The sequence below is a fragment of the Aptenodytes forsteri genome, unplaced genomic scaffold, assembly GCF_000699145.1.
Source record: "Aptenodytes forsteri isolate BGI_AS27 unplaced genomic scaffold, ASM69914v1 Scaffold229, whole genome shotgun sequence".
NCBI lineage: Eukaryota > Metazoa > Chordata > Aves > Sphenisciformes > Spheniscidae > Aptenodytes > Aptenodytes forsteri.
In genome coordinates, this window is record NW_008795863.1 from 5,810,762 (window position 1) to 5,835,194 (window position 24,433).

Below are 24,433 nucleotides of genomic sequence, written 5' to 3' on the forward strand. Positions count from 1 at the left end.
ACTTGGTGCAGGATTTCATTTCCTTTTTACGGAAAGCCAAAAGTCGCATCAATTTATCTTGTAAAAACATTCTCTTTAGAAGCTTTTGGCTCTGTGACGCCTAACTACTAAATAATAATGTGCAATTTCTGATAAAAGGCATCCAAAATGTTGCTGTCTCATTTCGCGTCCTCATTTTGAGATAGCATTTAGGTCTCAATTTGCATTAGCTCTGCGCTTGGATTAATCTAATAGCAATAACAGCATTAATACGGTGCCAGCTCCAGAGGCAATAAGGAGGCAGTGTTTATGTAATACATTAGTCTGTTCCTCTTTCAGAAATGATCACTTCTTTTTGTTAGTAAAGTTACGAAGTATTGAGCATAAAAACATATAAAATAGGCTTTTAATGTCGCTCTTTTATGAGGGTGCTTACTCTGGCAGTGCTTCCTGGCAGACAACACAGACTTGTGCCTAATCCAGGGGGTATTTCTTGTTCAAAATATTGCATGAAAGTGAGTATGTTTTAAACTCGGGCATGTCTGCATTACATTGGCAAAACAAATCACAGCAATTACGATTGCAAGTTAGAGGAGGTGCAGCTGCAGCATCTCAGGAGATAGCTGCCTTCCCTCCCTGCTCGATCCCTTGCCCGCCCGTGAGCCCCACCAGCAGCTACAGCCTGTCTCGGGGTTGAGCCTGACCTTTCTTACTCTCCACTCCAGAGGAAACCTGCCTTGCTGAGCCTTAATTTGCCATTGCCTGCTCTGCAATAACCCCAGATCTTTATTTCAAGTAACACAGTAACGCTGACTTTGACTCCATGGCTGTTGATTGGCTTATTAGCAGACATGTATGTTACAGTAAAGCAAATTTTATGCCTTATTTAGGATTTCATTGCTGTTATGGTAAAAGAAATAGAAACCTTTTTTTTCCCCCAGTTCACAAAAGATTGCACACAGTGATGGAGAAGGCTGCAGCCAGTACCCTAAACCAATCTCATAGCTTGCTGAGCTCCATTCTCCCTTGAGCAGTGCATCTGGAGGCAGTCTGTGCAGTCAGACAGAATCTCACCCCTTAGATTTCATTAGCTTCAGTGTTCGTACCTTAGCAGCTAATATTTCTGTTGACTAAATGCATAGATTCATTAATTCCTCTTTTTTTTTAATAGGCGTGACAATGCATAGATTTTTTTTATATTGCCATACCTTTACAATTGCTTATAATGTTATAAAGATGTGAGATCCTTCACTAATAAAGAAACAATTTTCTAACACTTTAGTGAAAGCAATTTGACCAGCTAGGTAGACTATTTTGGCATTACGGTTTCATTTAAAAATAAAAGCGGTCTGTCTAGTGAGTGATTATTGCTTGAAAAATTGCATATAACTTGCATTCATGCACTTAACCAAATAGTCCAAAATGCCCGCTTATTCTTTTGAATACAAATTATTCAAAGGAAGGAATGATAGAGAACAAAACAATGAAAAAATAACCAAAAAGCAGTTTTATGAAACATTGGAGTTGTCAGAAAGTGACAGAAGATAGGAAATTCAAAGTTAAGACTGATACTCTATCCACCACTAGGTTGCTTTTCTCTCTTATTTCATACTGATGTGATTTGAGGATGAGGTGTATTGTCCTAGCTTTAAATTACCTGCCTGGGTTACTTTAGATTATCTAAGGACCACAGAAAATCACTAATCAAAACCAGAGCTTTCACTGATGTTAAAACAACTTGGATGTGCCAATCTGGAGCAGTAGGGAGCACTTTCTTTACTTACTAGTTTTCCGTAAGCTTGCATAACATCAAAAATAGTCATTTGAACTCTCTTCTCAGCCTGTAGTAACCTACACTCGACTCTCTATTTATTAAATCTCGACACTTGCGTTCACCAATAAAATGTTCTTCACGGTGTCGAGCAAAGCAGGGATAGATCAGTCTGTGCAATGCTGTGCTTTGTTTCATCTTTATCACTTGTACCTAGTAAGTGTTTGGGGGGGGAGGTGGAGTTACTTTTATTTTTCTCCTGCTTTCATCCATATTCTTAAATGGAATGAGAAGTATTTTTGATTCTTTTAATGCCAGTTTTCTTTCTTTTTACTATTGTTAACAATATCAGCTGCTCTTTGTTGGAAGCGAGTGGGATCTAAGCCTTACCATTACTCCACAGACAGACAGTAGATGGGCTGGGGGTATGGTTATTTGAACTCCTTGGTAATGCAGACAGCCTCATAGTGTATAAATGTGGAGACAAGAACAACTTCTGTACAAATGAGGGGCTGAAAGTCAGGTGACTGTTAAAGTAGCCTTTTTTCTTTTTTTAATTACCTTTTCCCCCTCCAGATAAAAAGTCAAATACCACATTAATCTATATCGACTAGAACAAAAATTGAAGAAAAAGTTTCAATAAAAAAAAAAATAAGGGAAGAAAAAGTTGGTTTAGAAAATATTTTTTTTTCCAGTTTTTTTTAAAGCCACCTGGCTTTCTTAAGAAAAAAATCTGCTATTTTTTTTTTTTTTTTAATTACCTTTTCCCCCTCCAGATAAAAAGTCAAATACCACATTAATCTATATCGACTAGAACAAAAATTTGATGAATAGTTTTCATTAAAAAAAAAATTATGGGAGGAAAAGTTTGTTTAGAAAATATTTTTTTTTCCAGTTTTTTTTAAAGCCACCTGGCTTTCTTAAGAAAAAAATCTGCTATTCAAATAACACTTTTCCAGTAATGTTTTGTTTGGCTTATAAATTTGTTCCAGTAAAGCCATATACTGTGTACAGTACGCCTCGAGTCTTCCTCTGAGTCTGTTCTGTTTACTAATATAGCACTTTTATTTTGCTTCTTTGACTTGTGCGTGGTTTGAAAAGCAATGCTAATGCAGTTCGCAGGGGTGTTGAATTTAACAGTTCCCCGTGTGAGCCGCGTGTACTGATGAGCTGGGTTTATTCTTTATTCCTGCCTTCCTCTTGGGACCCGGTTACTTGTCTAACCAAATAGACTGACAGTGAGCAGACGGATACCGCAGCTGATGGTGAGACCACTGCCACCGAGGTTTGTACAGTTGCCGGCACCCAGTTACGGCAGGGGAGAGCGTTCTGCCTCATCTCTTCCCGACCCTGAGTGCCAAACTGCATGTCTCCTACGGCAGTTCAGGATCCCTCTCTGCGCGTGTGTGCATGTGCGCGCGTGCGAGTGCGAGAGCTTTGCTCGTCGAGTTGAGTTTTCAGTGCTCCCTATGGGTTCCTCTTATTTCTGAGTTTGCTTTCGAAACTGCGAGGCCTCTGTGCTCTGCAGGTAGCGGGGTGTCACCCAGGCCAATGCTGCCCACCTGGGACGGTCATGCTGGCCAGATTGTGCCCTTCAATTGTTGTTGTTCAGTTTACTTGTTTACTCTTATAATCTGCAGCCTGTGAGAAAGAGAGGGGGGAAGAAGACAGTAAAAAGCAGTTTTCAAATTTTCTGTATAAAAGTGTTTCCAGGTTATAAATATCTAAGGTTTTCCTGGAACGTAATTTCACGTGTCATCTTCACGTATTGCCACCAGTAGTCCAGGTATTGTCTTCAGAGGAGGAACGTAAAAAATTGCCATTTTCTTTGCACTGAGAAGCCTCATATCCACAACATGGTATATAGACTGTGCAGGCAAATTCAACCCTATGTGACTCCAGTGAAGTGCATATAATGTTTTCGTAATTAATACGGTTGCAGCTGCAGACATGAGCTGAATTTGGTCTGACATCTGGTAGAAGACAAAGTCTTACCACAAACACTACTGTAGGTTTTCAGTAGGATCTCATTAATATTTCAGGCTGTTAAAATTATCGTCAAGGAAAAATTCTCTCTATGACGTGTCGGGGCAATTCGGCCTCGGCTGTAAATAGAATAGATTTGAACTGAGTTATAAAGTAATCAACAGCTAAAGATTTTCCCATGGGTCATTTGACTAACTAGGACTATATGAAAAATTGACAATAAAAGTGGCATGAGAATTAAAGAATCCAAACGGAGCAACAACATAAAGCCTGTTGAGACCAGTCAGGAGTACAAAATGCTTTGAAGTGCCTCTTGCACTGTATGGCTTCAGGCCTTGGGGCCATACAGAAAGTAAAACATAATCCTAAAACCGTGATATTTAAAATGTTCAGTTTATTAATCAAAAATGCACGATAATCTCCCTAGCTGCCATCTTTATTTTAGGGGAGAAGATTATGTGAACCTCGATTTTCCTTATGGATACCTGATTTTCAAAAAATGTGGTATACTTGCCATCTGAAAATTCAGCCCTCAGAATCGGGGCTGCTTGGGCACTCCATATTGCATTGCTTTTGAAAACGTGAGCTGAAGTGAATGTGATGTGTATGCCATTCCTGAAGACGACCGCTGGAGATAGATCCTGAAAAAATATATACAGGCTAAATAGGAAATGAAATTATAGAAATAAAAAAAGGGACTGGGGCTAGAGCAATAGCATTTTAAGCAAATAAAATGTGCTTCATTCTGTAGAAAGTGTTGCGGGTCGTTTATGCTTAGCAAGTTTATGCAAAGCTTTGCCTGTGGCCCAGGAGATGTCGTATGTTTAAACTCTGGGATTATGGACTTCCAAAGAATTTGCAGTTGCCATTTGGTCCTAAACCGGCCGCGATCTCGGTGAGAAGGTCCAGCTGCTGCTCCCTAAATAGAGATCTATGAACATGGAGCGCACCAATGATGCTTATAAAAGGAAAATGTTTAATATTCCTTCGTTCACAATTAAGAAGTTTGAAAAGAGGAGGCTTGCTCTGAGTTAGGAGACCAGTGTGTCTACTCCTTCTCCTTAAGCCCTTACCCTAGAGAAAACGTGACCTTAACCTAGTGTGTTCCTCTCACCAATTTTTGTAAAGCCTTCAGCCATACGAGTGGGTAAGGTGTTATTTTCCAATCTTTCTCATGCTGGCAGTCGGATCAAGAGGAGGACGGAGATCTAAAGGCACAGGTACAGAAACGAAAGGCCCAGATGTTGCTCAAGTATCAATGTTGGAGGTGTTCACCTCTCTCAGCATGTTATTGTCGGTTCTCTGTGAAGAAATGTGTAGAAACAGCATTTTGTATCCTTTCAATACTGTGTCCCTTACCTTTCCCTTTCTTTTTCACTTCTTTCAGAATAGTCTGATTAAGCGAATACAGGGTGAAAATGTGTATGTCAAACATAGTAATCTTATGTTAGAGGTTGGTATTGGTATATACCAGTGCATGTACGTACGTGTGTGTTAGTTTTAGTGGTAAACTGTGAATCTGCACTATGATGCATGAACTGTATATTCCCACCTGCTAATAAATCAAATAGATACTTTTTTTCTCAGATTATGATGACTCCTCTAACTTGTACTGTAAATACATATATGCGTGCGCGTATGTGTGTGTGTGTTTTTTTGAAGCCTCTTTATCAGGTGTAAATTACAGTGATACGGATAAGCTCTTTAAGAGTATTTTGATACTCACTTGTATGAGATATGCTATGCTGTTCTCTTTCAAAATGCCACATTTTCACAGAGTGTTGTGTTAGTGCTGTGCTCCCCGGCTCCCTGAGATGTTACGTCCCTCTTTACTAACCAAGTTGTGTGTTTTGGCTCTAAAATTTGGTTGGTTTAGGATGTATTACAAACTGCTCTATTCTTTTAAAACTGTCCAGGACCTAGACAAAACCCAGGAAGATCTGATGAAACATCAGACCAATATAAGCGAGCTGAAACGCACCTTCTTGGAAACCTCCACAGAAACGGCTGTGTCTAATGAGTGGGAGAAGAGGCTTTCCACATCTCCCGTTCGGCTTGCAGCAAGGCAGGAGGAAGCTCCTATGATTGAACCACTAGTGCCTGAAGAGGTCAGCGTGAGCTGAAAGGCTTCATTACCTATTTGTCTATTCGTTTTTGCTTATAATAGCTCTCAGTAGATTAGAGGCCATAGTTAGAGGCCATTCCCCACTTGCCGGTGCTCCCTTTTTCTCAGCACTCAGGCTCTAGCAGCAAACGTGCAAGGAAGAGCAGGTACCTTATATATATATATATATAGTTAGAGTATGAAATTCACTGGAAGCCGCGTGGCAGAATTGGGTCTCTCTGAGGGTGTGAAACGCAGGCTTCCTTACGGGTTCGGTGAGCTTGAGGAAGTCCAGCCATGCGTGGAAGAAACCATGAAGGTGATGGAGAGAAAATTTAAATAACGGTGACTGGTTGGGAGCAGCAGTGTAGTGGGACGGATGGGGGTACCAAGCTTGACGAGAAAATACAGAGCAAAGGGCAGAACTCTCTGTCTTTGAAGGCAGGGGAGAAATAATGATGATAATTAGACCTGCTTGGCCAGTTCCATAAAGGAACTGGTAGTTGCTGCAGTCTGCTGGATACCGTTTTGTTGAAGACCCAGTGCAGATTGCTAAGTGTGTACATTTTCATGCAGTGTGCATGTGTGAAAAAATCTTGCTCACTGTGCAGTCTTTAAGTGTTTGCAAGAAACCTGCCAATTAAAAAGCTGCCTTTTATTCAGTTTGTGGATAGATAATGAGATGTAGAGGTAACTGTAACATTCATGTTGCCGTAAAATACATAGATCTTCAAAAAAAGCAGAGAGTCTGGGTTTAAATCCAGTGGAGCAATAAGCTTGTGTGGTCTGCACGAAGATTAATTTTTTTATTCTATTGTGGATGGAGATCTGGTTTCTGTCTCATAGGAATCATCTTTATGATTACCACTTGTTTTTAGCATTACAGACCAATAAATGGTCATAAAATTTGCTTCTGTCACCTCAGCACTGATGTAATGTTGTAAGGAACTCTGCAAAAATTGGCTGGAAAGTATAATTCGAAAGTCTTCTGCTTTCCCACCTTAGAGGTTGACATTGCAGACCCGCGGCTCTCTGGGGAAGGGAATCTCTGGAGCCACCCAGATAACACATGTCAACTTCTCCTCTTAGGGAAAGGGTTGTTGCCAAGAAAAAGGCCCCAGCTCCTCTTCTCCCACATTATACCCATCTAACCAGTGGCTGATACAGACATCAGACATGCATTAGAGTGGCCATCAGGTTGTATTAAAATACCTAAAAAGCAGACTGGGTGCCCAAAGCTGACCTTTTGGAGAGAGCGCTGAGGAGTCTTAATGTTGCTCCTACTGCCTTGTTCAGGAATCATAATAGATCCTACGACCGTGTTAGTTTGGTTGTAGTTGAAAATACAGGTTTTCTTGCTTAAAAGTAAAATTGTAAGTATAATAAACAGGATGCACTTAACATATTAAAGATGTAAGGAACTGTTGAAAGAGAGCGGCTGGCTAGCTGAGCGTGAATCAGAGGAGTGCAGGTGAAGCAAATTTATAACCCCCCAGTTCATTTCATGTCTTTATTACTTTAGAAATGTAATAACAATTTTTAATTAAAACACACAAGCAGTAGCAAAGCATTACACAGTTACATAGGCTTCACCCTGAGGAAACACATCCGAATTTAACCATTCATTTGGAACGGAAAAGGGCAGGAGTTATCCTTATCTGGTAACTCTTCTCTTGCTCAAAAGCAATGTCCAGTTACTATATCTTATATGGGTCTAAGTAAACTACAGCTATCCCACAAAATCTCATCCAAATGAAAGCATTTCTGTGGAAATGTGAGTGGATTTGAGCTATCAGAGCCTAACTCTGAGGTGACTTCTGGCAGTAAGGGGCCCCTGCTGTAGATGACATCTGACCATCCTTTTTGGTCCTGCTAAGCAGGATGGTTTCAGTTCACATGTCCTGCTGAGAGAGGAATTTTTCAGGAAAAAACTGAAGCCATGCATAGGTCAAAATCAGCCCCTTGATGTCTACTAAGAAATGCAGAGGCAGTCAGGGTAGAGAGCACATAGAACTGCGTTATGTAGTAGCTTCTTCTAGTCGAAGAAGTTACATGTTTGACTTAGCATATCCACTTTAAAAATGTATTCAGTACTGTTACCTGTAGCTCTTTAATAGAATAAAACAAGAACAGAAGGGAAAATATGCCTTTTCAAAATGTGTGCTTTGAGCATTTGGCACCTGTGTGTGTTTGGTCAGTTTGACTTTAAGCCTGTCTAGTCACCAGCTGGTTTCTTACAATAATAGGGGAAATACTTCATTTTTCTTTAGTTATGAAAAATATAGTTTTAAATATCTGCCATAATGGTGGCCAGATAGCTGCAGAACATGAAAGCCATCATATTAACAAACTCCTTGACAATGTTTAGTCTGACCTGGATTGGATTAAACCAGCACTTTAGAAATAAAGAAGTTATGCCTCTCATTACAGCCAGGGAGATGAGCCATTTCTCCCTTTCTCTCTCAAGTTTCTAGAAGTTTTGTATCCTTCTTTAAACGTGTACCTTTCTTCTTGAGTACGTGGAGTATACGTATTTAAACGGTACACTAGGAATGGTACCTTAGGAAATTGAGTCTTACCAACATTTAAAACTGTCCCAGCTGGCCAAGTTGCAGAGATACTCTTCTCATTCTCACAGCATTGGGAAGGCACGGATGGGATAAAGGTGAGGAGGATTTTGGTGTCACGCTGTAGAGGATAATACAGCAGTGGTTAGCTTCCGGCATGGGAACAAGACTCTGAGACCTCTTGTACCTGTAAGGAGAAAAGGAGAGCTGAAATCTTTTCAGGGCACACCTTCTGCCTGCTTCAACAGGGAAGGCTGCAAACTCAGGAAAGAGCTAAGTCCAGGGTGAAGGTGGAGGGACCTGTTCTAGGCTATTGATGGAAGCCATGGAAGTTGGCACCAGACACAGTTAAATGAATAATAGATTAAATGAACACACTGCATCCACACCCGGTGTTATTCAATTTACTGTTTCTCCTGCTACGCAAACAGTATGCTTGTGTCTGCTTTGCATTCGTCACAGAGAGACACTGATTTCACTTCTTACTGGAAACTTCTTTGCTGTAAAATTATTCTGTTTAATTCTGTTTCCTAATTTACCATGCAATTAATAATTTGTAGAGTGGAGAAATATGATGAGCTATTGTAAAGTGTAGTGGACTATATACCCTCCATTTACTAAAACCATTTATTCCCCTGACATTAGACCAAAGAAGAAAGAGAAAAATCAGAAAAACTCATATTTTTGCAGAAGGGAGGTACTACATTCCTTGAATTGCAGGTAAAAACAAATAATACTTTCTTGAAATGCAGTCTGATAGGCTGGCAATGATTTCTTATGTTCTTTTTTCCTTTCCAAGCCATTTTTTTTTTTATTTATACTTTCTGGATGCAGTCTGATAGGCTGGCAATGATTTCTTATGTTCTTTTTTCCTTTCCAAGCCATTTTTTTTTATTTACTTATTTCATAAGTTCCAGAGGGAGGTGTAATCTGGGGGCCAAATTCTGAGGAATGAGTACCCTCCAGAGCTTATGGCTTCCTAATAGGGACCGATTTCTCTGCTAGTTAGAAATCTACTTGCACGGTGCTATTTGTGGATGTTGTTTGCAGTTGTGCATGCATTTCCAGCATAAGCCTCACTGAGAACATTGTGGTGAATGGGGCATTTCTGTTCCAGAGGGAGGTGTAATCTGGGGGCCAAATTCTGAGGAATGAGTACCCTCCAGAGCTTATGGCTTCCTAATAGGGACCGATTTCTCTGCTAGTTAGAAATCTACTTGCACGGTGCTATTTGTGGATGTTGTTTGCAGTTGTGCATGCATTTCCAGCATAAGCCTCACTGAGAACATTGTGGTGAATGGGGCATTTCTGTCATTAGAATGAATTTCCATTATACTGTCAAGTGAATTCAGATTATGCTGAGTGATGGTGAACTTTGTATTCTTATTGGTTTTTCTATTAGCCAAGTGTGATAGAGAAGAAGCTGCAGGAAGGAGAATCTGCTGGCACTTTGGTTACTTCTCATCAAATCATTATCCAGAAAAGTATCCCATCATCCCTAGAGGTTATTTTTAATTCATTTGATTTTAAACTAGCATATTTGCTTAGTTAAATACAGAAGTTATGGTCTTAAGGTCAAATAACTGGATGCCGATTACATAGCCGAAGCAAATCACATAGCACATTTGTATAAAGAGGAAAAAAGATGATGCACTAAGTTCAGTTCAGTATCTATAGTAGTATGGCATTTAATGTGTTGTGCTACTCAAGTTAAACAATACTAAAGGGGGTTGATGTTATTCTAATGAAAACAAAGAAATTCGGTGCAGGCTACAGCTACATACAAATGCATACTATTCTAAAACCTCATCGACAGTGTGTTTGTCACAACTGGGGAAGAGTTGAATGGGCTTATTTGCCTTATTTTTGTAATTTGTTTTTGACTGTAGCATTATGAACCATTGTGATACATGGTTTTTAACCTCAGGATGATTCCAATCATCATTTTAAATGATGCACTAAAATGCTACCCTGCTTCAAATTACTACGGAAATAGTGTGGCAAAAGTAACTTTCTGCATCCACATTATATGGGTGTCTAAGGGGAGGGAATCTACAAAGGAATCATATCTGCTCTAAGAGGTACAATGGTAAAAGTTATTACATGCTTTCAGAAGAGGCAGCATTGATTTCTTAAAAGTCTTCATACTTTAGTGCTCCTGAAGTAGAGATAAACCTTCAGATATTCTAATTTAGCTTTTATATCTCAAATATAGGGCACTGAGGATTGGGTTATTATAGACAAAATACCCTCTGAGGTAGTTGATGGTGAATCAAAAAAAAATCTGGCATACAAAGTAGTGACTGTGAGCAGTAAAACTGCCTTTCCACCTGAGATATTAAAATCCAGTACCATTCTAATGCAGAGCTTTGAGGACTTGGAAAGTGAAATGCAATCCAAAGAGGAGAATAAGCAGAAAATGTTCACCCTAGGAAAGTCCTATGATACCGAATCCGGGAAAATTGTAACCATGACAAGTAAAGGTAAAGAGGGTGAGAAAGCAGTACAGCCTTCAGTAGAAGCTTTGCAAAAAATGGAAAGGGAAGTGCAAGAATCTGTGAAAATCATTCCGGTAGTGGCCGAGTATGAAATCCTCGAGCCTGTCACTGATGAGAAAGCCAGGCGGGGATCCGATGTGCAGAGCACGAAAAGAAAGCTGTCCGACTCTCTGACACCCATAAAGGAAGCAGAATCTCAGTTGCAAAGTCCTGAAGAGGAGAGTTTGAAAAAGACACTAAAGATGGACCAGGATTTGCAGTTACATGGTACAGTGGGAAGCTTGCAGCTTGGCAAAGCAGAAAAACACCTTGGCAGTGAAGCTGTAAAAGCAGGGGCATTTTCCCGGAGAGATAAGAGCCTGTCTGAGTGGAGATATTCCAGAGAACAGCCATTTACCATTGCTACTGCTCACTATGTTACCGAGTCGTCTGCGTCAAAAGTAGTGGTAACGAGTGGCTTTGACTTCACGCCACGGTTTAAAGATTAAAGCATGACTTCTTTTAGGCAATCCCCTCACACCACCCTACCTTTCGGTTCTCTTGCTGCCTGGCTTTATGTTGACAGCAGCCGACCCAGCTTATGTTTTTCCCCTCATACTTTGAATCCGTCCCACAGTCTGAAGCAGACATTATATAAGGCTTTCAACCTTTCTGGTTTATTTAAAGATCCATGTTACTGAAATGTAGTATCGCTGCTGTGGCTTGTTAGTAAAAGGAAAAAAAAGGTTTGCTTGAACCAGCAAAATGCCAACGCTAACAACTGTGCTTTGTAACTATTGCTTACTACGGCCATTATGAATTTGCTTTGATTTATTTTCCCATTCTTTTCCTGTTTCCAACCTCTCCGTGCCCCCGCAACCTTCTCTCCCTTCCCTCTGTCCCTGCCTCCGGTTTTGGCAATTAATATGTCTGTGCATATGGGTCTGCCTTTCTTCTGTGTATGACTCTACATTTCTTTGTCTATTTAGACTAAACAGTCCACTGGTGAAAAAACCTTGGATGGTTCAGATATCTTCAGTTTAATAGAGTCCGCCAGAAAACCGACTGAGTTCATAGGAGGGGTTACTTCTACTTCACATAGCTGGGCTCAGGTGGCCGTTTGATTCCCTCCATCAGCGTTAAAACTGCACACTGATTACTTTTGCTTTTCTTTTGTTTCCTGTTTTTATGCATAATGCGGAACCTGTGTAACTAACGCATGCATTGGTGTGCTTTCTCCTTTGTTACAATAGACCACAGTAGAAACTTCACCGGAAAGAAAAACCAAAAAAAAACCGGGTTTTGTCTCATTTCACTTTATTTTGGTCATTTTGCAGGGTGCTGTATTTTGCCTTTATAAAACTCACGCAAAAATACCAACGAGAAAAACACTGTGACATTTCTCTTCACTTTTAAAAATTGTGGTTCTTGCTTTGTTTTTCATTTCTACTATTCTGATAATGTCCTGAGAGTGAAAATCCTTACAACGTGAGAGAAATAAATTGGCAAAATGTAATGCCCATTTTTTTATTTATGTTCACAGTACATTAAGCTGAGGAGCTACTGCAAGTAGTGTTGTCTGCTTCTGACGCTGAGGGGTTTTTTTTCTCCTTCCCTGCAGAGAATAGACACGACATCTCAGGAGGTGACTTCCAGTGAAATGAAGCAAGCGGTTCAGCCGCATCAGGATACAGTGAAGAAGGTTGTACAGGAGATTGTGGTTATCGAGGAGAGACACGGGATGAATGTGCATGCGAGCGGGGATCCTGCTAAAGCGGCCGGACTTGCGCTGGATGCCCAGGCTGAGGCAGCGTCGGCGGTGGCTGCGGGCGTGAAAGGGAAAGAGGGCTCTGCTGGGACTGAGGGGGCGAAGGAGGAAAAAAGGGAGGAGGCTGGGAAAGCCCTAACCGAACAGGAAGGAGTCGCTGCTGCTACTTCGTGTGAGCAAGCGGAGGAGCACAGTACAACAGTCCACCTCTCAGAGTCTTCAGAAAGAAAACCTCATTTTGAGGTAACTCGTTATTAAATCGGTCATGTCTGTGCTAAATTGTACATGTAGGCAGTAGTGGACTAAGTTAATTCCTCTCGTGGAAAGCAAAGTGTACCAAGCTTGTATGATTGCATCTCTACAGCAGGCAGTTTGTTTCTCCTCTTTATTTCCTCCTTGCATGGCACCTGCAAGGCTTGTTCCTGGTTTCCAGTATTGGCAAAATGCCATGCATATTTTCCCTAAAAGCGCTTTCCACGCTACAGAGAAATACCTAATTTGGTGGCTTTTTATGCAGTGGATAACAAGAATTCAGCTGACATTCTCTTTGGGAAAGTCCATCAAGATTGGCAAAGTTCACATGTCCTCAGAGACAGAAAATGCATTTTTTTCCATGCTTGGTACAATTGTAAATAAGTATACTGTGTCTTAAACAACCCAGGTTCCTTATCTTAGCCCCATTAGCGGAATTTCAAGGATTATTTTGCAGAGAGGTTAGGAAAAAAACTTGTTCTTGCCCTTTTTTCTGAGAGCTGAATGGAAGACTAAGCCTGAGTAGGATTTGTTCTCTTGTCATTTTAAGAAAATGTATAATCCCGGAACGGCTGAGGTTGGAAGGGACCTCTGGGCGTCATCTGGTCCAACCCCCCTGCTCAAGTAGGGTCACCCAGAGCCAGTTGCCCAGCACCATGTCCAGATGGCTTTTGAATATCTCCAAGGCTGGAGACTCCACAACCTCCCTGGGCAACCTGTGCCAGCACTTGGTCACCCTCACAGTAGTGAAAAACTTCCTGATGTTCAGAGGGAACCTCCTGCGTTTCAGTTTGTGCCCACTGCCTCGTGTAGTGTTTACATCTTTTCTGAAGCTTGTTTTCATGAAATCCCAGATAGTGCTAAATATTGCCAGCATTATATACACGTATGTACCATTATAATGAAGAGAATTTTCTCTTTTTTTTTTTTAAACGCAGAGCACTTTTTAGTTGTTCTGCCTCCTTTTCCCAAGCAAAAAAAAAATCAAAACTATTCTGAGAAATCCAGAAGCTTTACTAAATGTTCCAATTCCTTTTTTTTTTTGTTCACGCAGTCGCCGGTTGTGAAGACTGAGACTATCAGTTTCAGTAGTGTTTCTGCTGGTGGGGAAAACCTTGAAATTTCAACAAAGGAAGTGCCAGTAGTCCATACAGAAACAAAAACCATTACATATGAGTCTTCTCAGGTAAGAAATTCTGCAAAACCCAGGGTCTAATTTAACATGGCCTTAAGGAACTCATGTTTCTTCACCCACCTTTAAGTGTATGCCTTAGTGTAAACCGTTCTAAGCTGTTGAAGTATTAAATATTAGCATGAGGAGGATGTACATAAGTATAGCTTACCTGAGGGTGACTCTCATGTCCTGGTGTAGGGCCTTTTGAGAACATTGATGAAACTACAGATTTCAAAGCTCGAGCTTCTCATCTGTCCTTCCGGAAGCAAAGGGGAGTCTCCAGACGCAGAGAAAAATGCTGACACGATCACCCTAATATCAGTTGTTTCCCTACCATTAGATACTCACTTTATGAAGAACTGTGGAAATAGGGAAGTTCAGCCAGCCCAGTCCTTGCCTCCCTGTGCTCAGAAGCATGTTTTTGATGACTGCTTTTCTCTTTCGGTTCCCTAGGTGGATTGCGGTGCTGACTCAGAACCAGGTGTATTGATGAGTGCACAAACTATCACATCTGAAACGACCAGCACTACAACCACTACACATATCACCAAAGTGAGTCCTCAGAAAACAGGGAGGTTTTTTTTCACAAGGGTGTATATTTTCTTAACTTCAATTCTATTATTCATTTTAAAACGTGGACACATGCTTATACTCTCTGGACAAAATCCTGTCTGTTTTGGGTACCTGTCTTCATTCACCTGTCTTTGGTTATACTGGCTTCATTAACGCGTCATCCAAGGACTTGACAAGAGTCCTGAGAGTCATAAACCCTTAGGGTATGTCTGTGCAAGCACAAAATGTTGCTGTGCAGAGATACTTGAGTTAGCTGCAAATACTGTCTGGAACTGGAAGCAGTGTAGCCACGTTGGCATCATGTGGTAGCCAGGAAGGAATAATCTGCCTGAGCACGAGGCTCCATTGACATGACTATACTGTCTTTGAGTTGTTATCCCTGCACGGTGTTGAAAGCACATAGTGAACCTGTATCATGTAGTTATAACAGGACGAGCAGTCAGCTCAGACGCCGCAGTTGCATTGCTGGGTTGTACCCTAAGGAATTTGCCCACGGCCAGACAGAAAGCTGACGACTGCACAGACAAATGATGTTGGGTCTTCCAAGTTCCAAGATAGCATCTAAATACCAGTTCCTCCCTAAGCAGAAACCCTCTTAGTGCCATGACAGCTCTCTACCAATATTCACCAAGGACAGGATTTCATCTTTCTGCAGTGAAATTCACCCTTCGGTAGATGAGCTATACAAAGGCCGTACCACCCTGTATGTCCTTCTGAAGCCTGCAGTTGGACTTAACTAGGTCTTAATATGAGCTGTCTGTATGTCCATTCTTTTCTTCATGGGTTGAATTTACCATAAACACCTGCCATTTTTGACATACAAACATCTCTCCTGACACGTGTGCAGATTGATTAGAATCATAAAATTATCTGTGTTGGAAGGACCTCTGGAGGTCATCAAGTCCATTCAGAGCAGGCCAACTTCAGAGCTGCTCTGGCTGCAGTTCAGGGTTGTCCCCTCTGTGCATGCTGTGTGAGATAGTTCAGTCCAGTCATGTCTGGGTTCCTGCACTGATCATTCTCTGGATGACTAGCAGCACTCTCAAGTAAGTTACTGACATGCATTTCTCCCCCCCATCTAGACTGTGAAAGGAGGCATCTCAGAGACAAGAATTGAAAAACGAATAGTCATCACAGGAGATGCAGATATTGATCATGATCAGGTAAAACCCGTAAGCTGCTAGAGGCTGCCCTGAAGACTGCCAAAGAGAACATTTCTAAACATTGGTTTAAAAGATACTATTCATACTGGCATGCCTTAACTTAAACTGGATTAGTAGTTAAATCAGTGATGGTATATTTCATATTTTAATCATTTTCCTCATTTGTAAATTGTGTAATATCTCATGAATCTCTCCACCTTGCTACTGATCACGCATGTTCCACCTCCTTTTTGTTTTTGCCCTTCTGTGGTTTCCTTGGGATAGGCGCTGGCTCAGGCAATTAAAGAAGCCAAAGAGCAGCACCCTGACATGTCAGTGACCAAAGTAGTGGTACATAAAGAGACAGAAATCACACCAGAAGATGGGGAGGATTGACCACAGGTAAGAGGACTAGATGATTTTCCTAGGCATTTACTGGGCTGGCATGTTGCAAAGGTTGTTTTCCTACCATAATTCACCTCTAACTCTTTGCTTTCTCTCACTGGCATTTGCAAGTTGCATTTGTGCTGGTTATCGGTTCTGGTATTTGAATGTAAACCACATTCAGCTCTAAACGTCTGTCTTCATTTCATGGTGCCAGCTGGAGAAAGAGAAACTACTCATTTGCTTTTGTTGGCTCTCTGGAAAGTCCTCATTGTCCATGCTTTGATATAGTCTAATTCTCTAATTCTGAAGTCAAAAAAATGTGTTGTCTGCTTTTCTGTCATTTAAGAACAAAAATAATTTGTTCTTAAAGGTATGCATTTTGTTTAAAAAAGCCAAGGGAAAAACCTACAGCTGCTTTTTAAATGTCCCCCGCAGATATGTTACAAGTTAAGCTTTCATTCCTAACTTGCAAAGATATGGTCCAACTTGCTTTTGATTTTTCTTTTAAAGCCAGTGGATTAGCGTGTTGGTATTTAGATGTCTTGGCTCTCTTGTATTTGAAATAACATTTTATGTTTTAAAGCAGCATTGTTTATCAGGATGAGATGATAATGCAGCTTTTCTCGTGTCAAGCTTTTGTTCAGTAAAGGCATGCTCTCTAATTGTGGCTGGCTAAACAGGCGTCTTAATATTACTATATTTATTCTATGTGCAAAAACATGTCATGCATACTAACCTGCTATGCAAAAGCCGTTAATGGCAGCACCATTGCACAAATTGCTTTGAATGCTGTATGCAGAAGGGGAAAAAAAAGCTGCTTGTCTGATTTGTTTAAATCGACAGCAGCATTTTATTCTTAAAACAATATATATTCCCTAGCACTTGGTGTAAGTAACAGAGTATGATGCACAGCACCTTTTGAAGCTGTTTTGCTCTCCTGCTTTCGGATGTAGAGACCCTAAAGAAAACTGAATTTCAGTATCTGTTACTTATTTGGAAGGTGGAACCAGTCACTGAGGAGAGAGTAGCTGCGATTCTTGTGGTATTCTGCTAAGTGTTTCAGAGACAACGTAATGTGGCTTGCTTAAAAGTCTATTGATGTCACTAATTCTTTCCACTGGCGTCAGTGGATTTTTGATTTGGGCCAAGTTGCTTATACTGGGATGATGCCGTTTTCGAATAGCTTTTGTTACACGAACAAATTGACACGATCTCTTTTGCAAGAGAGTAGTTGCTTCAAATAATTAACTCGGTTTTCTTTCCTGCAGGAATAACCTAGATTGCATATGAATCCAGACATGCACACCAGTAGGAATACGAGAGCCTATACGGAGTCTCAGTTCCAACCTGACTGACTTGTATCTGTCTATGGATAATTTCAGTACAGAAGAATTGATCTTGACCGTTAATAAAGAAACTGGCAGAGATACCTTCCCATAGAAAGCAATCTGAATCAGCAGCAGTTAAACAATATTGCATGAAGCAACGATAAAGTTACAGAAAAGCAGCATTTTTAATTTTCTTAAAATGTCTAAGTTTTCAGCTATACCTGCACGTTCATAAACAATATAAACAGTGATCTCATGTAACACATAAACAGTTCATGCCTTTCACAGTTTATGAAAGTCTAAACAAATTAAAATTTGTTAGGTGGCAAGCCTTTTGTTTACGGATATTGTAAATGAAGATTACCCCCAAAATGCTAGAAGCTGTATAGGTACTGTGTATAATGTTTTACCACACATTAGATGTGCCAATAACACAGTTTATTCAGTAAACAACTTGAATCTTATATTTGTTTCATCTGGTTTTATTACTGCCCGATAAACGATGACAAATCTTTACTTTTATCAAAATATTTAAATGCTTACAAAGTGTGCTTTGTATACCTGACTGAATACCTTATGAGGTAGTAATGATTTTAGTATATTAACTTTAATGATTTTTGTCAGCATTGTTCAGAGTCAGCTTCCAGCCACTCTTCACAGATCCTAACCTTGTAAATTATATGTAGTTATTTTGGAGAAAAAAATCTGTATTTTACTTAGTTCGCAGCATTAGAAAATTATTAATCTGAAATAACCGTGATGGTTTTCTATTGATTTCCCTTCCGTTCTCAGAGGAAAAAAAGAAAGAAAAAAATCTGTTTGAGAATCTGGTCAGCATTTACTATCTAGTTCAGAGTCAAGCCTTAACCTGTACAGAACGTCCACTGAAAACTCGTTAGTGTCCAGCTATAATACCCACTGAAGGGATAGCGTCCATTACACTGTCAGCTGCATCACAACACATGGTGAATGTATGTTTCTGCATAGTGAAATAAAAGTGGTAAATGCATCCAAAATTGTATTGTTCTGTGTCTAAAAGCACCTAGTGTTTTTTAATACTCAAAACGTTAAGTTACATTTGTAAGACACCACAGGTTTTACTCATCTGCACAGTAGACACGTTTTGTCTTCAGCGGTGGACACTGCACTGTGCAGACAGTTGGAGTTAGTGGAGCATCAAAAGGGATGACAGCGTTCACCTTTGGGCAAATGATGTTTGCAAAGGAAAAGGAGTATTTGGTTCCTTCTGTTTTCTCTGGTTGTGTACCGTTTCACCGAAGCTAAATGAAGGCTTTTTTGGTTGCTTAGAAAGTAAAGGCCAGTAGCGGTTGATCTAGATCCACTCTCTTTTTGTACTTTTGCTCTGAAACATGGATAAAATTCTCTTTAAAGCAGTACTTACTTATCTGTTCCTTTTTCTTGCTCCTTTGCCACATCTCATTGACGCTCCCCTGGTAGTTCAAGAGAAATTCGTAACAATTAATTCACACTTCAGTCTGTATTTCCTTGCAGGATTAAAAGAAATGGGTACAAGCAGACTTTTCAGGACATAAAGGGCCAAATTTGCCCTTCGTTGTTTACACAGGGCTCCCTCACATTGAAGTCAATGGATTTGGCTTCAGTGGAGAGCAGGATTTGACCCAGTGACTTGTTAATAAATGTTTATTTTCTTAATTTAGAAAGAAAAATAGTATATATAGAGAGAATAACCTGTAGATAATAATTAAAAGTAATATCCCAAGGCTTTTAAAGCTTTGCCCTTAGTCTCTAAAACATCTTCCTTCCACCAGCCATTCTTCATGCCTTTAATCCAGAGTGCTAACTGTGTAACTCCCCCTACCGCCGTCATTGCTTACCTCTCGCCTAATGACCAACGCAAAGATTAACGGTCTGTTGAGATCTCCGATTCGCCTCTCCTCCTCCTAGTCCAAGAGCATCTATGTTCTCAGCCCTCCCGGTGACGGTAGGCTCAGCTCTCTGGTGCTGCCCGCGCCCGGCGGCAGCCAGGGCTGGAGGAGGTAGTAGCCCTGTGTCTCAGCAGACGGCATGCCAGGTTCTCGCTACTGCATCAGGAGTTTAAAAATAGACTCTGAAGCCATATTGATCTTCCCTCAGGTGCCCCTCATGTTGTCAGCTAAGAAACAGCATTGTATTACCTCAGAGAGACGCGAGGCGATTGCACAGCCTTCTCTCCAGAGTTAGCGTTATATTTTAGCATGGCTTGAGGAGATTGTACTTTGGTGATACTGCACAGTATGTACGCTGTCTAAAGATATTGTATCGTAAGAAGTTAGTCTCCTTGGAAGGGACGCTCACAGCTAAGATACGGCCTAAGCGTATGCGAACTATGAGGAGATGAGAGTGGACAGGCAAGGACGTCTCAGTGCCACTGTTGGCAGTAGGCCCTTGTTCGGGGGATGGTTCCTGGAAGTGATAGCTTTGGTTTTTGTTAGAAACTGTTTCTTGGGTTGTCTGCCTAATGCTGTGCCACATGAAATAAAGAACACCTGCCTGTTTCTACCAACCATCTTTTGTCTCCGTCTCTTCTCATTTATTGTTGGTCTTTGTCCGGCTCCTCGACGTAAAACAGCTTAGAAAACAAACCATCAAATACTGTGTTACTTGAAAGCACCATTGCCAACACAGACACCGGTACAGGATGCAGCCTCGCTTGTTGCAGCTGGAGTCACAGCTTCAGCCCCGTGAGAACCGGCTGCTCTGCACCATTGAGGTAAGGGACCAGGATGGCCAGGCAGGGCTTTGCGCAGCAGGCACGAGTGGGCGTAGCAAGCGATCACAGCAATGGTGACCATTACAGATACAGAAAGAATGAATACATTGCCTTGGCATTTTTAAGGCTGTTTGGAGTCACTAAACATTTATCCCTCTGAAGTTTTTTAAGGCTGTCCCATCACCAATGGCAAGTAATGGTGTTCTGTGCTCAAGCATATAAAAAAAAAAAATTAATGGGCCTCTAAATCCAGATACTAGATCAAAGGAAGGGTTTAACAGCTTAGTCTTATTTCTTCCCAGAGCAGATTTAGGCAGCTGGTGAGATGATGTGGCTCACCTGTACAACAACTTGTATCTGCTGAAATTATAGTTCCTTATGAATAGTTCCTCATGGCAAATAAATTGGACGTTGGGTCCAGGCTTCGGTTTGGCAAACACCCTGGCAAATCTTGCTGCAGATTTCTTGCCTTAACCCAAAATAGTTCTGTCAGTTAAGATGACAAGGCCCATTTACAAGCTTCGCCTTTACATCTTCCCTCTTCACAGGTAATAAGGGTGAGGTAAAGAAGTGTGTTCCCCTTTTTTATACAGGAGCAATAATGGTCCAGGTTCTGCAGACCTAGGAATCAAACCTTAATTTTTAATCATTTTTCCTAGTCTAGTCTATTAAATGTTTGTGACGTGCCTGAGGCAATGCTGAGATACGTTGCATGATTTTTTTTTAATGTTTGTTGAACATACCAGCAGCACATACTATATACTCTTAACTGTGTTGCCCAAACAAAATCCTGTTCGGTCAACCACATGTTCGATCAAGCTGGCTGGCATCATTTTTTATATTGTTAGTTACCATACAGTCAGAGACCCTATACAAAAACCTATCTCAAATGAACAAAGTTCAAACCAATACCAAAGGAAACCCCATTTTCATTTGACTTTAGCTATTACAAAGCATTAAGAAGAAAAGTGGTGTTTTTCAAGGTACATATGTCCCAAACTACGGTTCACTGTTTTGAAAATTGATCTCAGCTCTTCTCTATTATTAACTTTAAGGAAAATCCTTAATTGGGCAATTTCCCATTCCCAAGTCTTAGATCCACTTACTCCTGAAGTACATAAAAGAGTAACACTCGGCTGATGAGAGGAGATTAAAAACAATTACTAGATTCTCTTCTTTCCTCTTCCCCTCCATTACGTAAAGAAGCAGATACTTGTTTTCAGGTGTTTTCTGTTGGTTGAAACCTCCTTCAGTTGACTCTACTGATCTAATCTCTTGAGATGCCTTTGCAATTTCTTTTGCTCCTGAAACCCACTATCTCTAGTTACAGGCTTCCATTGTTGATGTTTTCTATGGCTATGTGCTAATGAAATGACACCAAACAAACTCTCCATCGAGTGGAGTAAGACCTAAGTCCTCTCAAACAGGATCTGGGGCTGGATGAACGTGAAGAAGTGCTTTCTACGACAACAGGAGCTGAACTGGACCTCCTGAAGTCCTGTATAGATCCCAAGGTACAGTGGCGGTTTGAGGTACTATGGATGGACTATGAGATGATTATGGGTGGACTAATGGATGACTATGAGAAACGCTTACTCCATTGCACATGTTTTTTTTTAAAGAAAGAGGAAATGAAGCACTTTTCTTAAATCTATGGATTCCAAGGCTGTATCAGTCTTACACTGATGGTTTGCTGTGTCTTTTGTCATTAGTGTTACGCCACATCAGCAAAGAGGCTGTCCGTCGTTGCTCTGGGTTCCCTCAGAGCAACACAAAATACCAGCCTTCCTAATAAAAACTTGGTCATACACTTAAAAGGACTGTTACTAGTTATGCATCTTTTAGTTCTGTCTCAAATAGGGATTTAGATTTAAATCAACAACGAGGCGTATTGCTGGTAGTTTTTATATAAAAATGTTTTCCACAAATTCCTGTATTCATTAACTGAAACCAGATTATTCTGTTATCTTGGAAGTACTGTTAGCCCTTGTTCATACTGTAAATTACTCTGGTTTATGCCATTTGATTCCTCCTCCACCCTTTTTTCTGTCTCCCGTTCAACATCAGTCCTGCTTCTCAGCTAGAACTAATGGCTGCTGCAAAGACTGTTGGGAGCAGAATTTCAAAAATCCCTGTTTAAAGGAAAACCAATACGCTCGCATGATGCAAAAATCTCAATCAACTCTCTTCCTTCCTCTCATGCTCCCAAATGCAGCTATAACCTCCATAAATCAATGACCTCACTCTTGCAGCTGAAATGACCATCACTCACCGTAAGTAGGATTAATGGCCTGTCTTTGAGAATGACTACAGCAACATAGAGGGGAAAAGAAAAAAAAGATACAAAAGAGTACTGACACTAGAAATTATTTTCATTTTTAAACACATTAGACTTTTATCTGTACGGTCTACCAGCTCTGTTTTCTCCAGTGCAGAACTTAAATAAGAACCTTTTATTCTTGTTTCTTTTTGTCCAGAGTTTATTAGGCATTTCTTTTTCATTTTCTAGAAGTATCGGCCACAACAACCCCATGCAGCGCTACAGGCTGGGGGAAGAGTGGCTGGAAAGCTGCCTGTCGGAAAAGGACCTGGGGGTGCTGGTTGACAGCCGGCTGAACATGAGCCGGCAGTGTGCCCAGGCGGCCAAGAAGGCCAATGGCATCCTGGCCTGTATCAGAAATAGTGTGGCCAGCAGGAGTAGGGAAGTGATCGTGCCCCTCTACTCGGCCCTGGTGAGGCCGCACCTCGAATGCTGTGTTCAGTTTTGGGCCCCTCACTGCAAGAAGGACGTCGAGGTGCTGGAGCATGTCCAGAGAAGGGCAACGAGGCTGGTGAAGGGTCTGGAGAACAAGTCTTATGAGGAGGGGCTGAGGGAACTGGGGTTGTTTAGCCTGGAGAAGAGGAGGCTGAGGGGAGACCTCACCGCTCTCTACAACTACCTGAAAGGAGGTTGTAGCGAGGTGGGTGTCGGTCTCTTCTCCCAAGTAACTAGCGATAGGACGAGAGGAAATGGCCTCAAGTTGCGCCAGGGGAGGTTTAGATTGGATGAAAGGAAAAATTTCTTTACTGAAAGAGTGGTTCAACATTGGACCAGGCTGCCCAGGGAAGTGGTTGAGTCCCCATCCCTGGAGGTATTTAAAAGACGAGTAGATGAGGCACTTAGGGACATGGTTTAGTGGGCATGGTGGTGTTGGGTCGATGGCTGGACTCGATGATCTTAGAGGTCTTTTCCAACCTCAATGATTCTATGATTTGCAAGCATTCTATGATTCTATCTTTGCTTTCTGTTTCTGTGGCGAGGTGTACCACGACCCTTAATTTCTGCACACAACCAAAGCTCGGGCAATGGTTTCAACTAATCTGAACTGCAAAACGCAGATCCCGGAACATGTGGAGCTTTGGAGCTGACTGAATTACAACCCAGAGTGGCTTGTTTCCACACGAGTCCTGCCTTACAGCGCACATGTTGCTTTTAAGTACTGGGCATGTGTTCTTTGGTGGATAACCCTGGGTGACTGTAGTATAAAAGATTCAAGATTAGACAAAGCACATTAAAGGGCTCAGGGAAGGGTGTATCATAAATCATACAACAGAGCAAAGAAAAAAATGAAAGCAATATATCTGAAAGTGCAAAAGCAAATCATTAAGAAACCTTCAAAGCCTCTTCCAGTAGGAAGACTCCAGCTAATGTGATGCTCACTCTTGTCTTAAATCAAAAGTGCTACTAGCACAGATATCCTTCCTTGATGGATTTATGAGGTTGTTTCTCAGACATACTGGTTTTCTGGTCAAACTCAGTTGATGGATTTGGCATATGAAGGCTTCTAAAGGCATTTATATTCCTTTAGTCCAATCTCCAATCTGTATACAACTTAAACAAACGTGAATCTTGTTATACAGTCACAGAAATGTTGACAGTTTCACCACTCATCCTTAGAGCTTGTTGTGGTTTAACCCGGCAGGCAGCTAAGCACCACACAGCCATTCACTCACTCCCCCCGCAGTGGGATGGGGCAGAGAATCAGGGAAAAAAAAGTAAAATTGGTCGGTTGAGATAAAGACAGTTTAATAGGACAGAAAAGGAAGGGAAAATAATAATAATAATAGTGAAAAAAGAATATACAAAATAAGCGATGCGCAATGCAATTGCTCACCACCCGCCGACCAATGCCCAGCCAGTCCCTGAGCAGCGGT

General features: G+C 41.1%; 1 protein-coding gene across 1 annotated transcript in view; it reads left to right on the forward strand.

Annotated features, from left to right (window-relative positions):
* The window catches only part of EPB41L3 (erythrocyte membrane protein band 4.1 like 3), a 70,227-nt gene extending 51,917 nt beyond the window's left edge, over positions 1-18,310 (forward strand). Inside the window, exons 13-22 of the mRNA XM_009284109.1 lie at positions 2,982-3,035; positions 4,921-4,956; positions 5,653-5,844; positions 11,874-11,996; positions 12,506-12,895; positions 13,959-14,090; positions 14,532-14,630; positions 15,734-15,814; positions 16,079-16,195; positions 17,449-18,310. Of these exons, the coding sequence (XP_009282384.1) occupies positions 2,982-3,035; positions 4,921-4,956; positions 5,653-5,844; positions 11,874-11,996; positions 12,506-12,895; positions 13,959-14,090; positions 14,532-14,630; positions 15,734-15,814; positions 16,079-16,189 (1,218 nt within the window). The 3' untranslated portion in view covers positions 16,190-16,195; positions 17,449-18,310. The remainder of the gene's footprint in view (positions 1-2,981; positions 3,036-4,920; positions 4,957-5,652; positions 5,845-11,873; positions 11,997-12,505; positions 12,896-13,958; positions 14,091-14,531; positions 14,631-15,733; positions 15,815-16,078; positions 16,196-17,448) is intronic.
* Positions 18,311-24,433: the final 6,123 nt, after the last annotated feature.